Below are 19,604 nucleotides of genomic sequence, written 5' to 3'. Positions count from 1 at the left end.
ATATATATATATATATATATATATATATATATATATACATACATACATATATGCTCATACATTGCGTACAGTATGCACTTTTTTTTTCTCTCTCTCTCTCTCTCTCTCTCTGTGTATATGTGTGTGTGCGTATATTATGTATGTATGCGTGTGATTGTGTATTTTTTCAAGTATGTGTGTATATTATACACAGTATTATGTGTGTAAGCGTTAGTATTACGTATGCATGTGTTTTATGTGTATGTGTACACACACATACACAGCTGTATATGCATGTACGCGTGCGCATATGTGTGTGTGTATACGTATGGTGTCTGTATGTATGTATACGTGTGTGTGCGTGCGTGCGTGTGTGTGTGTGTGCGTGTGTGACTGCACCGAAAAAAAACTGGTTAAGATTCTTCAACGAAAAAAGAAAATGAAGACGCGAACGCGTAATGTCGAGCTGATTTAACGATTCTATTGTTGTTAACTGCCGAAGTAAGTTAACTGGATTTAGACAACATCCGTTATGGGAATAAGAAAAGTAAAATTAGTTATATTTACACTTGCAGTAAGAGCTTAAAAGCTGCCTGCAGCAACTGCAAGCTAATGCCAAAAAAATGTGACAGATTTGTTTACAAATTTATTTTTTTATTTATACGTTAAAAAAAAAATGAAAACAAATAATGTATTCATTACTTAACAAAGTCTATTCATATAATACAGATTCCATATATTTATATACAGATATAATATTAAGTTAGCGCTGGGTGTTTGGTTCTTTTTTTTTTTTTTCATTATTCTAAGATCGTCGTTGGTAGGTGTGTGTGCTGAGTAAATTCGAACCTGCGTATTGATTATGTGAGGGAGCCATGTGACGTGTGAGGGCCCAGGATGTGAAATCAGTGGAAAATGTGAATCCGTCGCCATATTGCTTTTTCACGTCTTCTCTGCGCACGGCCCAAAACAAACGTGAAAGGCCATGTGTTAGAAAAATTTCAACCGGGACCTTCAAATGTAAATAATTTGGGTCATGATGAGAATATATATAATAGATACACAAACTTGCTATATACCCGCATTTCAATTTTGTCTGCAGCATAGGGACCTATCCAACGCAACAAACTAAGCACAGCGATCCCGTTTTGATATTTCGGAGTATTCTAACGAACATGTTTCTTCTTTTTATTGGAAAATTCCAAGCAAGAACATAGCAAAATCTCATTATTTACATTGCAGTCCACACCTTCATTTTCCCCAACTTCTCTATTTGTTTTATTTTGCGAAAAAAAAAAACAAAAAAAAAACAACAAGAAAAAAACGTTAATAATAATAATAATTGATTGTTTAATTAATTTTGGAGAGGATGTGAATTGATGTTTAGAAGAAAAAAAATTCAATCTGTTTCATTTTTTTTTCTTTTATTTAAATAATTTGAACACATTTTTTTTTATCTTTTCATTAATGTCTTTTATTTGTTAGTTGAAGAAAAAGAAAAATATTCTCCAAGCGTGTTAATTTGTCTTACATTGAACATTTTCTTTACGACTAAGCTGTGACAATGTGCCCGGTATTCACTGGAAAGTATTGCATCTTATGTTTTCTCTTCTGTTTGCTTCTGTCGCCTTCTTCTCCCAGTAAATCGGAGAAAACCCGGCTTTTACCACCACCACCGTCACCAAATACGACACCGCCACCACAATCATCGCATAATGCCAGACATGAAGATAATTACAAGCAAAAAAGTACCCCATCTTATGAGAAAACTAGTCTTCATTTCGAATCCGAACACCAGATCTCCCTACCCCATAGTAGGAACACTACTTTACACTACATAAAGATTCTTTTTGACAAATACGGCGAAGCCGACACTTTGACATTAGACGGTTTGAAACTCTTACTTTCCAGCCTCGGCCTTCAAACTGGCCAGAATGTCTCCGATTTGTTGTCCTCAACTTCCAAGTCTTCTGTCCCCTCGAATCCATCTTTTCTTCATTCTTCGAAAGCTTCCACGGAAGGGCTGAATTCTGTTCAAGGTGCTCGCTCCAGGAGACACGTATCTAGTCACATATCAACTTCTGATTCCAACAACAATGGGAAAAACAACCGTCCATCATCAGCGGTAATATTCACATTTTTCTTACTTTTACATATTTTCTACTACTAACCTTCTATGTACATAAAACCAGACTCACTTCTTTCCTCTCTTCACTCTCTCTCTCTCCATATATTGTTTTTCTTCTTCGCTCACTTGTTATTTTTCCTCCGCTACCACTTTGCACTATTCTCTCTTCCCTTCTAAGTCGGCAATATTTTGCAACACAAACTTTAATTTTTGTCATATATGCATGTATTAAAAGCAAATAAAGTACCCCCTTTTATTACTATACAATATATTAACACCAGTATATCATACGCATACAAACACATGTGTGTATAGTACACACACACATGCGAACAGACATAAACAAAAAAAAATGCCTCCACATTATTATCTTCAGTCAATATACTGTAAACCCCCAAATGGCTTTAAAATACAAGAACTGACCCTTTCAAGTGGATTAAAAGCTAAATTTCTCTTTTTCTCTCTCATTCATGTGTGTGTGTGTGTGTGTCTCCTGCCACAAGAGTCTGTTCACCTCCAGGCGAAACTCGGATTAGCAAGAAACTAACACTCAAAATTATATGTATGTCCACACCATCAGCAGTTGGCTCGAAAGCAATAAGAAGAAAGAAAAAAAAAAGGCAATAAAAAGTTACTTCGAACGAATCCCAAGTTCTTTATAACTTCAGAGATATTTCTAATCAATCAGCTAAAGATATTCGGTCTCCTCAACCGACGGAATGTTGCCTGCATCCTTTTCATTCATATTTAATCGTGCATGTGTAAGATTGAATGTCTTGAAGCAGAACTGATCACATAACATTTAGCATTCAATTCGGAGATGGTGGGGAGGATCCTAGCATAGCTGTTCAGATTCATAATTTTTCAACCTTTAAAAATATTCTTCAGTTAAACCAGCATCGAATTATTTTTTTATTCTCCGTCTGAATCTTACTTTGAGAGAGTAGATTTTTTGTTACAAAGAAATTGCATGCTACGTCTGAAACTTTGCATCAGTCGATTAATATCTCATTTCATAAAGAGAATGAGGGTACATCTCACACTCATGATTTACCAATGTTCAGAATATTAATTTATTCCTGCTATAATATTATACTTCTCTGAGAATTTTAGATTTGAAGTACCCTGTACCATATAAAATTTAAAATAAAGATTAAGTTGGTACTGTAGAAGTATTATATATATATGTGTATATAGGTTTCTTTATAAACTGACTATTTAGCAATATAAGTAGTCTTTTTAATCAAAACCCCACATTATTTTGGTTTCAACGAAAGTAACTCTTGTCTTCACATTTCACAAGTAGCTTTTAATGGTTTTGTTGAAACAAAACCACCTGCATCTGTCACTAAATGTTAAAACATTATCTTATCTAAATCAAACATCATTATTGGCAAATGCTTTCAAATTTTAAGAGATAACAATAATGTAAATGTGTGTGTGTGTCAATTATGGTTAAGCCTGATATGAAGGAAAGAAATTAACAAGACTTGTTGATTTCAAGTTTGTATGCATTTATTTTTTTTAAATATATCCCCTTTTCCTCATTCAATTCTAGATTAGTCTACAACACAACCCTTAAGCATTCTGGTTATTCTGTCAAATGCAATGCTTATTTATTCACTGTTTTGAATTAATTGCACTTTATTTTGTAGCTTTGAGATTTTGATATGGTAACTGTTAATTTTTAGAATGATATTGTAGGGTTGGTGTGAGAGGCCTGATTTTGTCAGTTTGAACATAAAATAGGTGGAATATATGGTCTGTTTAAATGCTAAATAGTTTAAATTTAGGATTCATAATATTTGCACCTAATTTAACTAATTATTGTATTCAATGTTAACTGGTTGAGCTGCTAAAAACAATCTCACTGTTTATACCCCCACAAGAACCTAAAGAATGAGCCGTTGAGGAACCTCAATGTGGTTGCTTAACATGCAACAAATAGCAGTCATATCTCTCAGATTATGCTCTTTAATTAAAGAACACAGGATAATGTGGTCTTAGGTAAACTTTGCCATGCAAGATAAATGTTTTGGTCATGGTTAAGACTCACCTGGGGCTAAACAACAAAAGCAGTTCAAGAATAAAGGATATTATTTATTCTCTGGAATATGACAGAAGCTAACTCAAAGAGACAGTCTTCAGTGATGTGACTGCAAATAAGAATTCAAAATTCTATTCAGTTTAATCAAATGAAACCTGTCAGATTTAGATTTTGAAAATGTTTAAGTAAATATCTGATTCAAATTATCATCTTGTAATTAATGCTAGAAGAGGTCAGATATTTGGCTCCTGATCAGCCTTTGCTCAGAGGTATTCCAGCCATGACCATCTTGCCTTTTTTCTGTGTGCAAAGAATTTGGGAAATGCAATTTAAGAGATTTGGCTGCTATTTCCAACAGAGTAAGTAACATTGTAGAAGCCCCTCATTGACTCATCAGGTACCGATCTTAATCTAAAATTTACGCTTTACATCAGTTGTATAGCATTTGAATAACGAAGTGACCATACCTGTTTCATTGTGTTTTTTTGTAGAAAAGTTGTTTTCTTATTCTTTAAATTAAAACTTTCCATCATAATAATGTGAGAACCTTTTCTGAAGTAGTTTTAATGTTTCAAGCATCAGCTTAAATTATGTGTCTATTTCCATGTGTGGCTTGGTGTTTAGTATATTTGGCTATGAGGCCATAAATTCAATAGCCAGCAGTGTATTGTGTTCTTGGGCAAGACACTTTACATTGCTCCAATTCACTCAGCATTTCAAAGAGCCAACTTTGTCGCATTCTGTGTCACGCTTTACGTTCTAAGTTCAAATTCTGCCGAGGTCGATTTTGCCTTTCATCCTTTCGGGTCGATAAATTAAGTACCAGTTGCACACTGGGGTTGATCTTATCGACTGGCCCTCTCCCTAAAAAAATTTCGGGCCTTGTGTCTAGTGTAGAAAAGATTGTGTTACGCTGAATCTCCCTGAGAACAACATTAACGGTATTCATGTTTGTAGAGTGCTCAACCACTTGGATATAAAATTTCATGAGCAGGCTGTTCCATTGATTGGATCTACTGGAATCCTTGTTGTAACCAACAGATTGCCAGTTTTTAAAATTTTGATCACAGGTGGGTACAGTTCCCCATTGCAGTATATACTTGAATATTTTCTTAGTTTGTTTTGTTTGAACCTCAGTGCCACGAAGGCTAGGCTGTGCTAGATTATTTGTTGTACTCCCTGCTGGTGTTCAAAGAACTAAAATAATTGAAAGACTTACCATCACACAATATTTTCAAGTCTAATTTATTATTAAAGATTTTCAACGTTTTATCTTTTGATAGTGCAAGCATACCTGTATGGTAAGCTTGCTTTTCAATCACATTGCTCTGAGTTCAGTCCTAGCCTGTCACTCCTTGGGGCGAGTGTCTTCTATTATACCCCTGGTCTGACTGAAGCCTTGTGAATGGATTTGGTAGACGGAAACTGAAAGAAACCCATCATGCACACACACACGCACATACATATATATATATGTGTGTGTCTTTTGCATTTGTCCCCCACCACTACTCAACAACTGGTGTTGGTTTGTTTATGCCTCCATAATTTAGCACTTCAGTATAAGAGACCAACAGAATAAGTACCAGACAGGCTTTAAAAAATACTCAGTTCTGAATTCAATTTGTTTGACTAAATAAGCCCTTCAATGTCATGTCCCAGCATGGCTACAGTCCAATATTGAAATGAGTAAAAACTAAAAGATTCAGTCAAATAATGAAACATAATGGTAGAAAGTTGGTAGAAGCAACCAAGTTCTTAGTTTACTTTTTACCCCTCTATATTCTGGATTTAAATTTTGTATTGGCTTTGAATTTCAACTCTTGGGTCGATGTGCTGATAAATATCAGATAACTGCACCCTATTCCCAGTGAAATTCAATTTTGTATCTCACTCATCTGTATTCCAAATCCTCAGAGATCAATAATTCTAAACAAATTTGAAGGAAAACTGAAAATATTCTGTGAGAGTGAATCTTGGAACCATTTCATTTGTTAGAGCATCACTGTATAATATACTGCAACAAATAAATCTAACTAGAACTTTCTTTCAGAACATTGGAATTCAGTGACGCAGACTAACAAAATTCATTCGTACACTACTGTGTACTGTACTCACTCATGAAATCATTTTATGGGCATAGATGTGGCTGTGTGGTAAGAAGTTTGCTTCCCAACCACATGGTTCCAGGTTCAATCTCACTGCATGATATTTTGGGCAAGTGTCTTCTACTATAGCCTTGGGCTGACCAAAGCCTTGTGAGTGGATTTGGTAGATGGAAACTGAAAGAAGCCTGTCGTATGTTTGTGTTTTTATCCCACCACCACTTGACAACTGGTGCTGGTGTGTTTACAGCTCCATAACTTAGCTGTTTGGCAAAAGAGACCGATAGAATAAGTACTAGGCTTACAAAGAATATTTTTTTTTTAAATCTACTAAATATTAGGGTTGATTCATTTGACTGAAATTCCTGAAGGGGGTGCCCCAGCATGGCTGAAGTCTCTCGACTAAAACAACTAAAAGATACAGGGAGTGGGGCAGACAGGTGATTTAAGCTGATATACGAAGCACTAATTACTGATCTGTCTTCTCTCTTTTTTTTATTGTTGCAGTATCTAGGAATTTCTCTTTGTTTTTATTAATGAATTTGTGTTGTTCTGATAAATATTTCTTTACTTCTGTCTTCATGTGGATGAAGGTTTCCATAAATAGGAGAGGCTGAAGAGAGGAAATTTGTCCATGTTCTTTTAAGGTTGGCTTCATGGAGAAAAAAAAAAGAAAAAGTCTGTGCAGCATTTAGTTATTAGTGTTATTGAGAAACCCTAGTTGGGTCTGTGTTGAGTAAACCACATTGTAATACATTAGTCAGATTAATTGTATTTTGAGTTCAGTGGACATTTTATTTGGCTCTTTGACTCATCTCACAATTCCCATAGTGTGTTGTTGTTGTTTTTTTCCCCCTGAATTAACAGCAATCTGGATATTGGCAAAGCCTATAACAATAGCACTAACTAACAACGTGTGGTAACAGTTGTAGTGTCATAGCTGGAGGCATTGCAGATGTGTGGAAAATATGTCAAACAGCTAAGCTGCTGGCACATAGCTTTGAGTAGTGGGGGAATGTATTCTGTGGTTGAAAAGGACTCAACAGTTATTGTTCGAGGGCTTTTCACAAAAGGTGGCTTTCTAATCAAATAGCTAAGTTTCTGCTTTCATGCTGGTGCTTCAGTTAGGTTGCAAAATATGAGAAAAATACTCTCCTATGAAACATTTGTCTAACAAGAAGTTCTAAATATGTGTGTAGATAATACATCTACAATTATATAGAAATCAAACTCACCATTTGTTGCCATATTTCTTTTGAAGTACATTATACAAATTCAATTAATTTTTAAAATAATGAATTTGTTATTATCAACCTAGTGTCGGACAAAATGCTTTACAGCATTTCCTCCATCTTTGCATTCTGAGTTCATATTCTGCCGAGGTTGACTTAGCCATTCATCCTTTCAGAGTTGATAAAATGAGTACGTTCAGTGCTGGGGTCAATGTAATTGACGAGTCCCCAACCCACAAAATTATGTGTGTACCCTTAATGTAGTTTGGGGAGATTCGGTGTGGCACAGAGTATGACGAGGCTGGCCCTTTGAAATACAAGTACTACACATTATTGCCGGCTGAATGGACTGGAGCAACGTGAAGTAAAGGGTCTTGCTCGAGAACACAATGTGTCACTGGGAATTGAAGTCACGACTTTAGGGTTTAAGCCAGAGACTTTCGCCATTAAGCTATGCGCTGTCACTACGTGCTTAATAGGAACAGCCAAGTTAGATTATCAGATGAGGTAGCAGTAAATACTGAAAATCGAGTAATTAATTAGGAGACTCGTTTGCAAATGTTCTTTGATACATGAAAAAATAATGATGATGCAGTAATTGTTTTAACGGAATTATAACTTTGTTTTGCTGTTGATAACATAACCAGAATGGGAGCAACTAAAGAAGGAAAATTGTGGTTACTTCCAGGTTAATCCTTTAGCATTTAAACTGGCCAGATCTGGCCCAAATAATCTATTTGGTTTAGGCTTAAAATAGCCAGATCCAGCCTCTTGTACCTACCCTGTAATGTTGTTCTAAAAACAAATAATCACATCTTTGAAATCTCAAAGTTGCAAGAAAATCCGAGGATCCATTTTTTAAAAAAATGTGGACAAATAAGCATTACATTTGACAGTAATCTGAATGCTAAAGGGTTAATAGTCAACTACCTTAAAATATTGCCTAACTTCCTTATTATCAAGCATATATGTATGAAGAAATATCATTTTGGTGGGAAGGGATATCACATTGGGAATCTGGCTGATTCCAGGTTGTCTCATTGCACAGTACCTTGGGCAAGAGTCTTCTACCATAGCCCTGATCTTGTGAGAGAATTTGATGTATAGAAACTGTGTCTCTATTTCTTACCCCTCCACACTGCTTGATAACTGGTGTTGGTTTGTTTATGTCCCACCTTGGGCAAATATCTTCTTCTATGGCCTCGGACTGACCAAAACCTTCAATCATTATCATCATCATCATTATCTTTCAACATCTGTTGTCCATGCTAGCATGGGTTGGACAGTTTGACTAGGGCTGGTAAACCAAGTGGTTGCACCAGACTCCAGTCTGACTTGGCATGGTTTCTACAGCTGGATGCCCTTCCTAACACCAACCACTCTAAGAATGTAATGTGTGCTGTTATGTACCACCTGCACAGGTGCCAGTTGCCTCCATGAGGCCCAACACCCAAAGGGTGCTTTTCACATGCCAGCTTTGCGCCACAGACATCGGTCACATTGCCTCCGTGAGTCTATGGAAACTGAAAGAAGCCTGTTATATATATGTCTGTGTGTGTGTGTCTGTGTTTGTCCCCCCACCATCACTTGACAAGAATATAAACACACACACAGTCAAAAAGAAACACTACCTTTCACCTGGCACTGTCATTCATGCAGTACTCTCTGTCCCTAGTATGAAGCTTCCTATCTTGGACATGTGAGCGTGCACACAACAGCCAAACACCGCGTTGCTGGAACTGTGAAGTGCATAGTTCTATACAAGGATTTTTGTATTTTTTCATAAACTAGGGGATGGCTACTGACATTAAGCTTAAGGATTATATAATGTACAAGTTTAAAGAAAGCATTAAAGAAAAAAGGACTTGTTGTATTGAACGTTATCGATAATATCGAGTGGAAAGCTGCAGTTCCTATACACTAGCCACGACTGGTAAGGACAAGAGTGCAGGCAATATTTAAAAAGCTACCAAATATTCAAGAGAGATAATCACTTTTGGTGAGGATGGTGATTTTTTTTTAATTGTTTCCCTTCGTTCATTTTCTCTTTTCACATTTTACTTCTATATATTTCTTTCTAAACTTTTTGATATCTAATTTAATTTGAGTTGTTTTTTTTTTTGTTTTTTGTTTTTTTATTGTAGTGTATGTCGTTGACCGACTATCTGTCTACTTTCCATTTCACTAACACCAATAAATTGACTTCAGAACAGTTTATCAGTCTATGCCCAGCTTTACTTCAGCAGCTTGATAGCAAAGTCTGTAACCATAGTGAACACAATCATCAACATCAACACCACGATGACCATAATCATGAACACACGGGACACACGGATGCTACTAGTCATGAACACAACAACACATGTCCAACACGAAGTGTTAGCAATATACCTTATGAAGGTAATACTCTTTCGCATATCATTTCAATATTTGATACAATTAGTGACACATTGATTAATTTTCATACATGTAATTGTTTCAACTTTTGTTTTGTTTTGTTTTTTATTTCAGTTTGGCTGTGGAGTTTCTTAGCAGTTCTTGGTATCAGCTCTGTTGGGTTATTTGGTGTTTGTTTAATTCCGTTTATGCAGAGAGTGTTTTATAACCATCTGCTTCAGTGGTTGGTAGCAGTAGCTATTGGAGCACTCTCCGGTGATGCACTTCTTCACTTACTACCTCATGTATGTATAACTCTAGTCTCTCATTGTTATTTAATTGCTTTAATTGTTTCTAATATGTTAGAGAAAAATCAAGGATTAATGTTTTCAAAATTTTTCTATTAGGTTAGTTTTTAATAGCTACTGTTTGTCTTGAAGCAAATCTAAATTGTCCAGTGAAATTCATCTTGACCATACAAACATAAAATGTATATGAAGTGGTCATGAACTGCTCGTGGGACAATAATTCTTGTAAATATATATAAATGTATGCATTTTTGTGCAGATCATGAAGCACCATCAGCATTATTTTATTTACTGATTTTTGAATTATTCTAATCTTTTTTTTAATCCTGTTAGAGTTGGGTGTTTATGACAACCATTTTGCATGGTCTGAAGATGGTGATTAAATTTTTATATGCTTCATGCTAAAAGATAAGGCATATCTTTCCTTCCACAAGAAATCTTGTCATTTCTAGCAAGCAGTAAGCATACTTTAGGCTTTTTACACAGCCTTACTGTAAAGATGCTACAGTGTCAGGTAATTAATTGATGGTGTTGATGATGACAACATTTGTGAAAAGCAATGATCTGTTCTTCTTGAGAAGAACCTATTCAGATATGAACATTCAAACTTAAAAGGCTTTGGTGCTATATAAGAAGTACTGGTGCTGTTGCCACATGAAAAGCATTGGTGCTGGTGCCACATAAAAAGCACTGGTGCTGGTGCCATGTAAAAAGCACTCTGTAAAATGATTGGCATTAGGAAGGGTGTCCAGTTGTAGAAACCAAGCCAAAACAGATAATGGAACCTGGTGTGGCTCCTGGCCTTACCAATTCCTGTCAAGCCATCCAACACATACCAGTTTGGAAAATGGACATTAGATGATGATGATGATGAACCTTGTATTTTCATCCATCCCATAACTATTTAATTACCTGTTGATGACAGTTCCTGGGGGGGGGGGTTGGCTTAACTGTTCACTTTTCACAAAATAAGAATATGTTTGAATTCAGTATAAATCAGTGATGTGGCAAGGGTTCTCAGCACCCAAGGCAAATATACTTTTGACATTCCATCGTAATTAAAGCATAGTATGTCAAAGAAAGAAAATTTGTCACTCCCTTCACTCTTTTGTGTTGATTTAAGAACACTGCTCTCTACTCTCATGCCAAATCTCTGTTTATAAACAGATTAGAAAAAAAACTAACAAGGGAATTTTAGAGACTTGGTGGGCATTGTGTATTTCTATTTATGTCCATTTGTTCTCATTATCATTTTATGTTCATACTCATGATAATTTACGTTTTTTTTAAAATCTATTCAGGCTTTAGTAAATAACCACAATCACAGTCAGTGTGAAGAATCTCATTCTGTTCCTCATGATAGAAGTTCCATTTTAAAAGGAATGGTTGGATTGCTTGGAATTGTTGTTTTTTTCATTATGGAAAGAGTTATGACAATTGTTACATTAATGCGTACTGAAAAAAGAAATAAGGTAAATGTGTCCTCCTTTCTCATTTCTGTGTATTTACAAATCTATATGTTTGCAAAAACTCCACTTTCTCGACATTTTCCTGTTAGTTTGTGTAGTATGTCTATTATCACATCTTTTTACTTTCTATACATCTACACTGTCCATTGTGACATTTGATACAGTGTAAGATGCTTGTGAAAAGATTGGCTATGGGGAGTGGGGTGGTAGGAATGGCTGGCAGTGTTTTAGCTATTTATATGTGTGTGTGTGTGTGTATATATATATATATATATCTACATGCACACACACAAACTAACATTAGCATTATATTTACTGAATCTCTATTAAATTGTTTGTTCTCTTAATTTATTTTTTGTGGAACATGCAACTGTAACCATCTGCTTTGCATTTGTCACCATTTCTGCAACAGAATATTTTACAAGATGAAGTTGGTAGCCTCTATGGTGAACTGTCAGCGTGTAGTGGGCTTCTTATCTACTTCTGTTCACCTAATTTGAGGATTAAAATGCATATCTCTGAAAATCATCTGCAATAATCATACTAGTTTGGCAAATACCTTTATGTGTTTGATACCAAGGAAGGCAGCAAGCTGGCAGAAATGTTAGCATGCCGGGTGAAATACTTAACGGTATTTTGTTTGTCTTTACGTTCTGAGTGCAATTCCATCGAGGTCGATTTTGCCTTTCATCCTTTCAGGGTCAATAAATTAAGTACCAGTTGCTTACTGGGGTCGATCTAATCGACTGGCCCCTTCCCCCAAAATTTCGGGCCTTGTGCCTAGAGTAGAAACAAATACCATGGAAACAGAGCTCTGGGTATTGGCCTTTTAGGAACCTATAAGAACTTTAGTGGTTTTGATTAAAGAATTTTTAAACTAGAAAATTCAATTGAGTTGAAGACCTTTAAAAAATCAAATAAATAAATAAATAAATAATATGAATTGTTTTACTTTCAGAAGAAGAAGCGAAACTGCTCCCATGTTTCAACTATTTCAGAAGGAGACTCTAGTATTGGAAACAAATTAAGCTCTCATCGTAGCCGCAGTTCACACTATCAATCTTGCGAAGATGTTGTTATGATGGTACACCCTAACAGAGGTATGTTTGCTCTTTTACAGTTATAAATTGTATTAAGTAATGATTGCTTTCTGAAGTTTTTTATTAACTCTGTCTACATTTATATTTTCTTTCATTAAACAAAAACCATTTATTTCATGCTCTAAGAAAATCTATCAGACAAAATATGTTGTAGTCTGTTGATTTTATTTTTCTTTTTTCTTTTATTTGCAGCATTAAAAGACTTGGCTGAAGATAGCCATGCTGATATGATAGAATGTAACCAACAGCAGGTTCAGCAGTCAGATGAAGAACACACAACAATGATGTCCCCATCACATGGTCCGAATAACCAAAATACCTCCAATTTTTACCAGCAACATGGCCATTCTCATGTCCCCTGCATTGATGCAGATGGCCACAATATTCCTGCAATGGCTTGGATTGTTGTTATTGGTGATGGTATCCATAACTTGTGTGACGGTCTAGCAATTGGGGCTGCTTTTGGTTTCAGTACAACAGTAGGATGCAGCACAGCCATAGCTGTACTTTGTCATGAACTACCTCATGAAATAGGTTTGTACCACTTCCGGTTTTGATATCTTATATATTTGCACACAAATATTTAATGTGTTAGTCTTACAAGTACTCTGGATCCTCCATTGTTATTGAGTGTCCAAGTCAGGTACAAAACGAAACAGTTTTTGATGTGTTTCTTTTCTTATATGCAATGGCAATTTCTTTCCATTTGTTCCTACAATACTTTTCCCATGAGTTTTGTAAACCTCTGTGCTGCTAGGACTGTTCCTTTCCCATTATTTCTTGACAATTGAACATTTACTGTTCAAGCATTTAAACTATCACTATATCGAAATAATGAAAATACCCGAAAGATAAGATTATCTTATTAATGTAGTGTCACTTTAAGTTAAGAAATCTAAGTTTAATTATTTTTCATTCGCTAAGACTTCATTTTACTAATTAGGTTGTTTGAATGCCTGCAAACAAGATGAGGACAAATATCCGTCAAATGTAAATAATGTACATAATTCCTCATCTCTTAAATATAGAACTGTCTTTTGGTCGATACCCAGTACTCTAGAACTCTAATTTTGTAATCATAGTCAAATTCATTTTTAAAAGATTAAGATTATGTAATCTATTAAACTTAATGCTGTCTACTGTTTTGCAGGAGATTTTGCAGTATTACTGAGGGCTGGCATGAGTCTTCGTAAAGCCATAACCTACAACATTATTTCTTCTGTGCTCTGCCTTTTTGGAATGATAATTGGAGTGTTACTTGGTAATATAAATTCAGTCACAGTTTGGATTTTTGCAGCTGTCGGAGGCATGTTTCTTTATATTGCTTTAGTTGACATGGTAAGTACATTTATTTAAAGTTCATTTCAATATTTTTTTTCAACCTTTGTTTTTACCCTCTTATGTAAGGTGAGAAACTATATTAGATTAGAACACAAATGGTTGATTTGATGCATTACTGGACAATGATATGAGAAGCTATAAGTTCACATTTTCCCCAATTGTATCACAGCTATGAACAGCAGATTTAACTCTTCAGCACTACAGAATTGTTTCTCTATTATATATTTTAACCCTTTTGTTACCATATTTCTCTTGAGATGCTCTGTGTTTCTTTCAATTACTTTAAATATAACACAGAATTTAGTAAAATAACTCAGTTATCGTTCAGCTTATGTTAGGAACATAAATTGTGACTAAGGTTTGGTGGAAGATTTTAATTCAGAACTTTTGAAAACAAGACATTTGTACTCAGAGCCAGATCAGTCTCAGCCGGGTTGGTAACGAAAGGGTTAAACTGGGCATATCAAGCCCAAATAGTCTTTGTTTTATGTTCAAACTGGCCAGATCCAGCCAACTGCTCCTACCTCACAATGTCATTCTAAAAGAATCACATTGAAATCTGAAACCTGTTAGATAATGCAGGATTAATTTGAATCAATGAGAATAAGAATTACATTTGACTATAATCTGATTGCTAAAAGGTTAAATCTTAATGGCTGAGTTCACCTAGTTTTATATTTGCAGTGTAATATCATTCACTGTTGTAAATTGCAACAACATTACACATTTACAAATATTCCATTGGCTTTCAGTGCTGTATTTAGTTTATCCTTGGCTAGATCTTTTTTTCCTTATCATCATCATCATCGTTTAGCGTCCGTTTTTCACGCTGGCATGGGTTGGACGGTTTGACTGGGGACTGGCAAACCAGGAGTCCACACCAGGCTCCAATCTGATCTGGCAATGTTTCGACACTACACCAAGAGTGTAGTGGGTGCTTTTTATGTGCCACCAGCATGTGCCAAAAACGTGTTTAAATGATTATTCCGGAGCATATTTACCATCTACTTCAATTACTGCTTCGCATTTGCTTGACAGACGGTCAGAATAATCATTTAAAGATGTTTTTATTAAATGTTGCTATTGTTTTTGTTGAATAAAATTTATTGAAAAAAAAAATCCACAATAATTATGCACCAACCTAATAATAATAATCCACTGTAATTTACTTGATGCGAAGGAAGACAACTCCAATTTCACTGGAGTTGTCTGTCTCCCTTAGTTATATTATTCACATTCTTCTACATTGTCTAAATTTTCAGTTTTGTTCTCTTAACCTATTTTGACATCATTTTCATCTTTATTGTTTCTTACACTTATTTTTCTTTATTTTAATTGCAGTTGCCTGAAATTTCTTCTGTTGAAACTCGGGAAGGAGAGCATCCTTTTCTACATTTGTTCATCCAATGTTTAGGATTGCTGTTTGGTTCTGGCATTATGTGGTTGATTGCATATTATGAACACGATCTAATCAATGCATTCTAAGCTATTTCTTATTTCCTCTCTACTCTCTAAAAACCTGTCTCTTTGACCGTTCTACATCTCCCCCCCTCAACACCCACTTCTTCGGTTCCTTGATATTAGAAATGCCGGTGCTAAATTCCCCTCTTTGAGGTGATGGAGAAATGCTGTTATTTAAAGTGCATCAGCATTGAAATATTCTCTTTGTGCTGTTTGGCATGCAACAACATAACCTACAGATCAAAGCAAATATGAGAGAGAGTGGACCCTGTCTTGAACCCTCCTTTCTCTCTTTTCTCTTGCTTGTTAAATGAGATTTTAATATTTTTATCCTGGTTCTATACTTGCTTCTCATTAGATTATTTTAAATATTCTCATTCTGGTGATGTGGTCTTTTGGCTTATTAGAGTATGAATGTTTTTTTTTTTTTTTATCCCATCTCCACAAACATACCTAATTCATGTAAACAATACGATGGATTTTGTTTTCCATTCCATGCTTGTTATGCTGGGTTGAAAACAAAATTTCTTTTTCTCAGAATTACCAGCTTTTCTAATTTAATTACCTCAATCTCACATCCTCTCTTTATCTCATTTACTAAAATCATTTGTCACTAAATACATGCTTCTGCTGATATCATCATCACCACCATCAATCACAACAACCATCATCATCATCAGTAATATTATGATTTTTACTTACATTTTAAAAATGTTTCTGCAAGCTGTTCATTAGAAGAGATTGGGAATGGACCAAAGATTTACTAAAATTCTGTTCATCATGTTGGTTTAACAGAAAAATACCCAATGACACTTCATGACTTATTTTTCCAAATAATTTTTAAGCGTTCTGTTATCTATTATAAAACTTTTAACTAGAAAATATCATTAGTTATACAATTCTATGAAATGATGTTTTATTTATTAGCTCAATACTTTTGTTTTTAATCCATTAATTATTAGTTTGGGATCCCGTCCCCGAGTGCAAGATATCCAAAGCTTTCTTTTTTTTTTTTTTTTCTGTGTCTTTGAGGGTTTTCTTTATAACTAGTCAACTTCATTTGTGATAACTTATTTCACATCCCAACATACTATAGTCATGAAATTCTCCACCTTTTTTATATTCATGTAACTCTATACTTTTTCTTTCTTTCCTTCTTTCTTTTTTTTTTGTGAGCAGAAAGATTCTTTTTTTTTTTTTTCTTTTCTCAAACTGATATTGAGTAAATGAGTTCAATGAAGAGAGATTTCCAGACAGTAATTATGCTACTTTGGTACCTGCAAAGCAACATTGTCTTTGGTTTGCATTTACCTGCTGCAGGGCATTATAAGCTTCATACAATGCTGGTTTTATAAGTTGAACGAGCAACGAAGGACGGAAAACTCAAGAATCCAGATGGTCTCCATTGTCTGCTTTGTTTTTATCAATGTCTGACAGAGAACTAGATTTTGGTTTTCACTTTAAAAAATTTTTTTTTTTTTTTTTGCTTTAAATAATGACTTAGAATTAGACATTATTATTAAACAAATATGTTTTAAATACAGATATAGTCACATTCGTCTTAACACATTTCTCTGGTTTCTTGCCATAGCAGAAATGTATGTATATATTTGTGTATGTGAGTGTATTGGTCTTCTTTCTTTCTTTTTTTTTTTTTCTTTTAAGGATTTATCTGGGACTGAACAAATAATGTTTATTTTACCAATTAAGTGTGGATACAAACACAAATGACTGTGAGAGAGTAACTGGTTGGCATCAAACCTATGTCTCCTAGAAGATATAGATTCTCTTACCACCAGGGACATTTCTTCAGAAATATAAACATGTATGTTTGTGTGTATACATGTATGTATAAATTATTTGTTTTTTTATTGCCCATGAAAAGTATGAAAGCACAATTTAAACGTTAATAATGAATAACTGGTGACATTAATTTTCATATTAAACCTACATTGACGATGCTGGTAATATGAAAAGGAGACCTTTTATTTTAAAGAAATAAGGGGCAGTAATGCTGGTCAAGGATATTAAACTAAATATCGTACCCTTTCATCAACAATAATTTGGTTTTAGTGCCGAAAGTTAGAAAACCATATTTTAAGGGATTGTTTTAGAATAGCTTTAAATTACAACACACTACCATCAACGTTTTGGAATACATGATGTTTGTGTTGACAGGGAAAATTATCATTCTAATGTACAAATAAGAGTTTATTAACTTGAGATCAGGCATTCCTTTTGAGTCAGCTTGGAGATAAAACAAAGTTAATTTGTTTTGTTGGTTTTATTTTTTTCGTAGTTTAAAAGGCTATTTACAGGTAGATGTTTAGATGTTTATATTATTATTAATGTTTTTAAAGACAGCAGATGATAAATTTGGTTGGGCAGCAAACAAAAATGTTCTGTATTAGGTTCATTTATATTCTTTGTTTGACTTTGCTTTTCGTCTTTCCAGGTTTGATTAAATAAAATACCAGACAAATACTGGAATCAGTTTAGTCAAGTAACCCCTTCCCTTAAAATTTGTGGCTTTGTGCCTCTAAGAAACAATGTTTTTTATTAGTACTACTACTATTATGATGTGTATGTATATATGTGTATATATCTGTACATCTAATTATAGTTGCAAGTTTTATTATTAATATAAAAAGCAAGATGAGTACCTATAGTAGTTATAGACTGTCTCAGGATGAAAGACAGGCTGGTGGTATCTGTACATTTAGCATTCAGGTTGAGGGATAATTTAAGCAGAGAGAGAATTCCAGAGGTATATAGTTCTAGTGCAGGGAGAGGAATCGGAAAAGCTCGAGCAGAGAGGTAGCCCCACTGGTATGTAATATTAGTGCAGGGACAAGATTCAGCGAATGTGTTTAGTACAGAATCCAGGAGAGAAAAACTGAGTATGTATGGCTGGGGAAAAGTGGAGAGAAACTGTTGTATGGGTTGAGGTGAGGATGGTAAAATTAAATTCCAAGAAGGAGGGCAAAAGCAGAAGAAGAGACAGAGAGAAGACACACTTTGTGTTCGATAGCCAGTGTTTGAGTAAACTCTTATTGTCAGACAGCAATTTTTCTTAAATGCCGTCTACAACCTCAAACATGAATGGTGGTTATAAAGTGAAGCATATTTGGCCTTCTTAAGCACACATATATGTGGATGTGTGCATCATCATATATATATATATATATATATATATAAATTTATATATATATATAATTTTATTAGTTGCTGTTAAGTACTCAGGCAAGCTAATATATGTTATATGTGCATGTTAAATGATTCTGCTCAGTACACATTTCATAAGAATGTATACTTTATTTTTCTACTAATAAGGACATGATAATACTTTTCTGCATATATCAAACCTAAATCAAGCAGTTAATTATGATTCTTTTATCAGTCCTTCTTGTTCTCAAAGAACTCTCTTTTCTTCATAAAATTGATGCTTATAAAAAAAAAAAAATGAATAAATAAACCAAAATTATAACAATGCTCCAATAAACTGTAATAAAAAAATATATATTTTGTTTTTAAAGTGTTGTAAAATATTTTAAAGGACATTTATATATAATTATGTTTAAACAAATTGTGTATTTTATTATTTTTTAAATTAAATTCTGCTCCTCTAACATAAGCTTCTATCCACGTTACTCTTCCTTTAAAGAACAACATTCATTCGCAAATGTGGTGAATGTTTTTATTTTCACAAGTCATACAGAAATTCTAAGATTGTCTTAACTTCACACTGCTTAACATTTTTTTTAATTTAAGAAGACTTATTTGTTGTTTGCAGATTTTATGTTTCTAAAAAAAGGAATCCTATTTAATCTATTTCTAACGACACTAAAATTAGATAAGCTTTTTTTTTTTTTTATTTTACTCTTGTATTAATTTGTTCATTATTCTAGACTAGAATTCAGTTAAAATCATTGTAATTTTCTTCCCTTCAGGTTTTGCTGTTAAGAGAGATATGGTGTAGGTTCATGGCTCCTTGTCAACTATTGATGTGTGTGTGTGTGTGTGTGTGTGCGTTAAGAAATGTTACTTTTCCAGTCTTTTCT

At 34.3% G+C, this 19,604-nt stretch overlaps 1 protein-coding gene across 1 annotated transcript; it reads left to right on the top strand.

Moving 5' to 3' along the window:
• The first annotated feature begins 360 nt into the window (after positions 1-360).
• On the top strand, positions 361-19,598 carry LOC106870693 (metal cation symporter ZIP14). The gene is made up of 8 exons (XM_014916855.2): positions 361-2,104; positions 9,633-9,888; positions 10,000-10,169; positions 11,474-11,644; positions 12,600-12,741; positions 12,934-13,275; positions 13,892-14,079; positions 15,424-19,598. The coding sequence occupies exons 1-8, from the start codon at positions 1,544-1,546 to the stop codon at positions 15,565-15,567; spliced, it is 1,974 nt and encodes a 657-aa protein (XP_014772341.1). The 5' UTR covers positions 361-1,543; the 3' UTR covers positions 15,568-19,598.
• Positions 19,599-19,604: the final 6 nt, after the last annotated feature.

Source organism: Octopus bimaculoides, chromosome 17 (assembly GCF_001194135.2).
Source record: "Octopus bimaculoides isolate UCB-OBI-ISO-001 chromosome 17, ASM119413v2, whole genome shotgun sequence".
NCBI classification, from domain to species: Eukaryota; Metazoa; Mollusca; class Cephalopoda; order Octopoda; family Octopodidae; genus Octopus; species Octopus bimaculoides.
This window is presented reverse-complemented; position numbering and strand designations above follow the sequence as displayed.